We start from the raw sequence: 7,041 nt of genomic DNA on the forward strand, positions 1-7,041 counted from the left end.
TTGAGGAATAAAATGACTAAAATGAGTTTTCGGAGGAGACAGAGCGTATCAAGTGACTTCCTCTCATGCGGGCGCTGGGTCACCAAAGCTTACAATAGTAAAAACATGGGTCCCTGAAGAAAAAGGTTGGGAACCACTGTTCTAGACAATTAATGGATATTATCTTATATCTAAATAAATAAATAAATGAATGAATGAACAAACAAACAAACACTAAAACAATATTCTTGGGGAGGTTTTTACTGCCTTTATTGTGATAAGACCATGAAAATACGACAGGAGAGTGGTGGGCGAGAGAGATGGGGTAGGATGGGGTATTGTGTGTCCCATCTTTCTGCCACATTGTTATGGTTTGATAACCTGCCACAGTCAGTCACATCATCCCAGTGGCTCTATGCCTCTATAGGTTCAACCACCGGCAGTGTCTGTCACCATCGTAACATCCAGTCTGGAATGCTATTTAATAACATGAAACCCATTGCAGCAGGAAATGTTTCAAGTCCAGACATTGTTGTCTGACTTACTGCAAGTGATAAATAGGCATGAGAAGCCCTGTTGCATGCCTGTGCGCTCCAAATTTGATTTCCAGCCTTTTCCACGACGCCATCATGTATGATCAAGACACTGGTAATGTTTTCAAAAACACCCTGCAAAATAAGGCCACAATGTTTTGCAAAAGCAGATAATCCTGACAGTCTTTACAATATGCTTTTGTAACATGATGTCCACTAGTGCTTAAGTTGTTCCTAGGGGGGGATAAAAAAATAGTGCCATGGGTAGTCAGAGAGACTGCCACAGTTCATCAGATCCGGTCTTAGGACTGCTCCAGCTTTACGTATATCCCTGCATTCAAGCTTTCATGCATACTGAAAATACGAGCATCCTTTCTTGATGGATGAATGTCTCTTCATTCAGTATTGAGTACAAGCATATCTCAAGTCTTTTTAGGGACTGCTGTCCTCAAGGATCTAGCAGTCTGGTAATTTCCAGTGCCAAAGCTGCTTTCCAGTGAGTTTCTCCTTGCTGAGTCCTGAGCGTCAAGCCACAAGTGTACTGTGCGTACACTGCTCTTTGGATGTCTGGGGGTCATTCTGCACACATTCTGGAATCTACCGGTGTGCGGTGCAGTCTCAGTGCAGGGCGATGCAGACGCCAAGTCTACAGTCCGTCCAGTGAGTACAGCAGCTCATGCCTCAGCCTGGCCCCCAGGTACTGCTCTGCTGGAGCTGGGCACCTTCATTGACGCCACCACCACATCACATCACCACTGGTGTGGATCCCAGATCCTCCTTTTCCTTTCTCCCTGGCCGGGGAGGGAAGTGTTTGATCGGTCCCTGCCAGTGTTACAGCAGTGGGATAGCTCCAGCGGCAATGACGGGGCCGAGCACCAACAGGGCTGCCCAGGAGGTGTGGTGGTGGTGGTGGTGGGATGCGGCTGAGGTTGGTGCCTGCTGCCTCATGGCGAACACAGCATTGGTGTGATTGGTGGGCACCTCCACGTTACACACCATCCCCTCGCAACAGGAAATACACTCCTGAAGACACAAAAAGGAGACACAAATCTAAACTTTAGGTATTATCAATGTATTTTTTAGCATTATAAGCAGATTTAATGAAAATATTATGCATAAGTGTGTATCTCACACTAACAGGTATGTCTTGATAAAAGCACTGCACTATGGTTGAGTGGATAAACTATACCATACAACATTCAAAAGTGTACACTTTACTGTAAAACCTTTAAAGGCATTTTAATGCAAGCCAGTCAAACTTACAGAAGTAAGTTGCCCTGCTGCCTTAAGTTTGTAAGTTAAAGGGACAGTTTGGTCAATTTCAACATGCAGTTGTAATGCTCACACTACCCTGGACTTGTCAGTGCCTGAGATGTTTTTTTCTTCTTCTTCAGCCGTTTCCGAGATCCTGGTCATTGTAATGGGGGCAGCTCTTTGTTTACATTTCAAAAAAACATTTTTATTTATTCCCAAAAACATCCAAAAGGTTATAAAACATCAACAGACAACTAGCAAACAGCAGTACCTTTTGGGAAAATATTTGGAGTTGGCCTATGTTTCATTTTTAAAACATGTAAACAAACGCTGCCCCCATTAGAATTGCTCATATCTCGGAAAGGGCTGAGCCGAAAAATGTGGCATCACCAGGTACTGACAAGTCAAGGGTAGCGTGAGCAATACAACTGCAGGTTGAAATTGACCAAACTGTCCCTTTAACTCAAATTGAGACTTTGATTTCTAAGTTGCCACAAATATAAGCCTCAAGTTGAGAGCCTCAACTTAGAAACTCAAGGCACCAGGGCAACTCACTTTTTTAAGTTTAACTGGCTTAAAATGTTTTACAGTGCATGTGACTAAAACTATGGCTGTGGTAGTAATGCTCTCAGCAGCAGGCAGTCTCACCGTGTGCCCCGTGTCCCTGTGGTGACGGCAGCCTGACATGTGGCACTCTTCCCTGGCCGCACACCTCTTGGTCACGAACCGCGTCTTGCCATGGTGACTAAAGTGGTGAACCGTCATGCAGTACTGTGTATCTGTTTGAGAGATGTAGAATAGATGAAATGGCTGAAGTGTTAGGCAAACGTCTGTATGAGGAAGTAATAATTAGTCTACGTATAACTGTTTGTTAGCGAGAGAGAGAGAGAGAGAGAGAGAGAGAGAGAGAAAGAGAGAGAGAGGGAGAGAGAGAGAGAGGGAGAGAGAGAGAGAGGGAGAGAGAGAGAAAGATTGAATATGAGATTTGTGTATGTGTGTTGTGTAGGCTGCATGATCTGTATTAAATAGTTAAGTTCTTACCTTGTGGGCACCACTTGTCCTCTGCCCAGCGGTTACAGCTGTAGTTGTCTGTGGCCTGCTCACAGGTGAAGCACTTGAAGCTCTTTGGGAATGGAGTGGCTGCAGAGAAATTCACATTAAAATAAACACCAATTCTTCAATTGTACACAAGCACACTGACATAGCTTTTGACATATTTAAGTACCTGAGATAAAATAAGGTGTGAATACATTATTATATATACAGTATATCATACAATGTGTTTATAAAGGGAACTGAAACATCATGTAAAACATTTCTAAATTACAGTAATATTAAGCAACATGATTTGATTCAGTGTCCCCCATCTCCATGCCCATAACATGAATTGAAGGACAGACCGTATGGTGTAGGGCAATAACTAAACAAAATGCAACAAAAATATAATCTTCAAAAAGCTCTTTCAGTCAGCACATACCACTGACTATAGTATACAAGTCAGTGGCACATACTATCCACAGGCGGCCGGACGTTGTAGAAGTTGATATGGTCACATGACACCAGTCTGGTGAGCAGCTGGAGAGTGGCGATGAGGCAGAGAGCTGCGGAGATCATCATTTTCACTCAGCCAATGGGAGCAGGAGCTCTGCAGAAAGACAAAACACAGAAAAACAGGTCAGAGGTTACCAAATACAACAGTACAGTTTTTGTTTTCTTCGAGTATCCACTGGTGTTTTTTTGGTGAATGGAACAAATAATGTAAAAAAAAGCAAAAAGCAAAAAAGTAAATGTACTCGTCTAGCAACGGCAACATTCCCTGGTTTTTCCACGCTGGAACCCCTTCCCAAAAAACATTGTTTTGGGGTACCTAAAATGCAGATGCCATGTGAACATTTCACGCAAGGGCAAAATTATACAAAGTTTTATCGGATTCACTCAAATCCATTGCTGTGTGGACGTAGCCTGAACCTGAGGGAAGGATGAGGAACAGGAAGGACAAGGGGGAGGAGAGGAGAGGAGAGGAACACAGGAGAGTGGTGATAATGGAGGTCATCTTATTCACTCAACCAGTGAAACAAGAGAAAGGAGAGAGAACATGTTAAAAAAACCCATGTGATTAGCAAAGAAAACATAATACGCCTTATGGCTCTTCTTCACTTCTCAACGGAACTCCATACTAACCAGCGCCCCCTTTTTACCTCCTGACCCCTAAAATAGAATGTGAAGAGAGGAGAGAAGAAGGGAGGAGAGAAGAGGAAAAGACAGAAAAGAGGAGAAAAAAGGAGGGGATGGGAGGAGAGGAGAGGTGTATTGACAATAATTGAAGGGCTCGGTTTGTAGGAGGAGTCGGCTGGCTTTTTGTTTGCGTGTCTTTGAGTATTCGGTGACCAGTAAATATAGGACTGTTCCTCAGGGGTCAGAGCAGAACAGAATAGAGCAGCAGAGCGGCAGACAGACAGACACGAAGAAAAGGGGCTCGAGGGGGGATGACGAAGGAAAGATTAGCCACCACGCCAGGTCAGGGCAATGAATGAACGGCTGAACACCCCCCCCCCCCCCCTCTCAGGTAATGAACACTGACCTCTACTCTCTTAGGTCACAAGACTTTGCTGTGTGTCTTGAGGTGGGAGAGTGTGTGTGTGTGTGTGTGTGTGTGTGTGTGTGTGTGTGTGTGTGTGTGTGTGTGTGTGTGTGTGTGTGTGTGTGTGTGTGTGTGTGTGTGTGTGGGAGGGGGGGTATGAGGGGTGTGTGAATGGATGAGGGAGTAAGGTGAGGGTAAGGAGGCTTAAAACACACACAAATCAGGATGCTTAAACTGCACCAGAAAAGCGGAGAAGAGTTAGAGAGGTCGATCTTAGGTCTCAGCCAGGGCAAGAGGTTAGGCACATGATGTAAACAGAAAACAGATAAACTCAAATCATGGCTTTTAGCATTCCATTAGTGCCTCACAGGATAGTCAGGGTTTTACAGTCACTCACGCAAGTCCAACTGATGTGTAGAGCTCTATAACTGAGCAAGAAGTGCTCACTATGGGTAAGAAGCCTGTCCACTAAAGTATGTTTTTCTGGCTTCGAACTCTTTACAAAGTTAATATATGATAAATCGCAATACATGGCTATAACACCATGAATTCGTTTAATACTCACTGATTTTTAAAGAAATTTAAAGCAGGGAAGTAAAAGATAAGAAAACAAGGTAGAAGTTATACAGTACACAAATGGCTTTCCCATTGCAGAGTAGAGAAGATCTTCAGAGAGCAGATCTTACAAGGTCCCAGCCAGGGCAAGAGGTTAGGCACATGATGTAAACAGAAAACAGATCAACTCAAATCATGGCTTTTAGCATTCCATTAGTGCCTCACAGGATAGTCAGGGTTTTAAAGTCCTACTGATGTGCACAGCATGCCACAATTGGGCAAGAAGCGTTCACTAGGATAAGAAGCATGTCCACAAAAGTATGGCTTCCTGGTGTCAAACTCTTTCCCAGTTCATCGCAATACTTTGTACATGGTGCTCTAAGACCAAGACTTGTTTAATACTGTTTTTTGTTCATATTTTTGCAGTATTTAACGTGGGGAAGTAAAAGATAGAGAAACCAGGTAGAAGTTATACACAAAATGGCTTTCCCATTGCTTTTGTTTCACCACCCAGAGTTTACCTGTGCAGGACACTAAAGGCTAGACAGGCCACTAAATGTCTCCTTCCCACAGCTTTTATGGGCGCCCACTACCTTGGTGACCATTTGACACCTGCTTGTGGTATTTGCAGGGGTCTGGGGAGAGAGGCTAGCCCCCAGATGGTTTCCTGAGTTAATGAGTGCAGGATTGGATACAGGTTTTTAGATAACAATACAGAGTTACGGTCAGTGGCTACTACCAAGCCCCACGGCCCTCTAGTCTAGATCCTGAACCTGCCATCAGAAACAAGTTTGAGAATTCTAATTGCAATTCTGGCCACAGGCAGCAAACCAGTGACAAAAACAGTTGTGACACAGCCAGCTAGGGCCATTCTGTACCTTCATAGTAAAAGTGTTGTTTTAATCTAGCCTACAGTGTACATTCACATTTCAAAGGCATTTCATTAAGCATTATGAACTGTAAAAATGGGCAGAAACAAAACGACAAAGGGGGTAGAAAGATAGATTCATAGCAACAGGCCAGCTCACTCTTTTCTTTTTCACTCTTCTCTTTTCTAACCTCAAATATGTCATAACAACATTGTGACATTAACGAAGGCTAGATCATAACACCAAGAGCTGTATTGTTTGATACAGCGTATGCGTTCTCCACATTACCATGGCAACAACAAAAGATCACCTTCCCACACACACACACACACACACACACACACACACACACACACACACACACACACACACACACACACACACACACACACACACACACACACACACACTACTCGATCTGTTTTGGCACTGGTCACCACACAAACCTATTCTTGACCCTGACCCTTTTGGAAAACAGTCAGCCACAGGGTGGTCTCCTCTGCATACAATACATGCCTGGCTATCTATCTCACACCAGCGACACACACCCAAAACACACACCTCTGGCCCAGCCATCCATCCGCCTGCCAGTGACATGTTTTGTGCAAGACTCCAACCAAAGCAAACAGACACACGCACGCACGCGCGCACACACACACACACACACACACACACACCCACACACACACACACACAAACACGCACGCTGGTGTCAAGGGTTAGCGTTGTCACCAAGGGCATCTTTGTGTCCAGCATTCACTCAGTGGTGTGTACAGCCATATGTCTGGGCAAGCTGACACTTGTTGGAGCTGCTCCGTTCGCTATCTTTAGGCCTCCCAACTGTCCACGGCTCAGCATTCAATCTCTGTGTCATCGCCCTAAGTGGTAGAGCAGGAGGGCAGACACTGTTGTTGCAGTCCAATTACCTCCTATGAGCTCTTCAATTGTGCAGTGACGGTTGCTGCTTTAAAAAAAAAAAAAAAAAAACAGGAGTCGATCAGGACCCCGTTTCTTGAAAGCATCATAGCTAACCAGTTAGCAACTTCCTAGGTTTCCAATGGGAAATTGCTTTGCAACCAAGTAAGCTGCACAGCTCTGTTGAGAAACACACCCCAGTTCTGTTTTGAAGTGAAGCAGATATGAAGTCCACTGCTGGTTTCAGGCAGCAAACAGTGGCTTTTATGATTAGGCTGGTATTTAGATCAGAGGGTTGAAGGTTCGAATCCCACTCTTACCCATCCCTACACCTGGCTGAAGTGCCCTTAAGCAA

The 7,041-nt window shown here is 44.4% G+C and overlaps 1 protein-coding gene across 1 annotated transcript; it reads right to left on the reverse strand.

Moving 5' to 3' along the window:
• Positions 1-241: 241 nt before the first annotated feature.
• lypd6b (LY6/PLAUR domain containing 6B) lies at positions 242-5,067 on the reverse strand. The gene is made up of 5 exons (XM_063214703.1): positions 4,980-5,067; positions 3,278-3,411; positions 2,808-2,906; positions 2,415-2,545; positions 242-1,535 (listed from the first exon to the last, which is right to left on the reverse strand). The coding sequence occupies exons 2-5, from the start codon at positions 3,381-3,383 to the stop codon at positions 1,344-1,346; spliced, it is 528 nt and encodes a 175-aa protein (XP_063070773.1). The 5' UTR covers positions 3,384-3,411; positions 4,980-5,067; the 3' UTR covers positions 242-1,343.
• Positions 5,068-7,041: the final 1,974 nt, after the last annotated feature.

Source organism: Engraulis encrasicolus, chromosome 13 (genome assembly GCF_034702125.1).
Source record: "Engraulis encrasicolus isolate BLACKSEA-1 chromosome 13, IST_EnEncr_1.0, whole genome shotgun sequence".
NCBI lineage: Eukaryota > Metazoa > Chordata > Actinopteri > Clupeiformes > Engraulidae > Engraulis > Engraulis encrasicolus.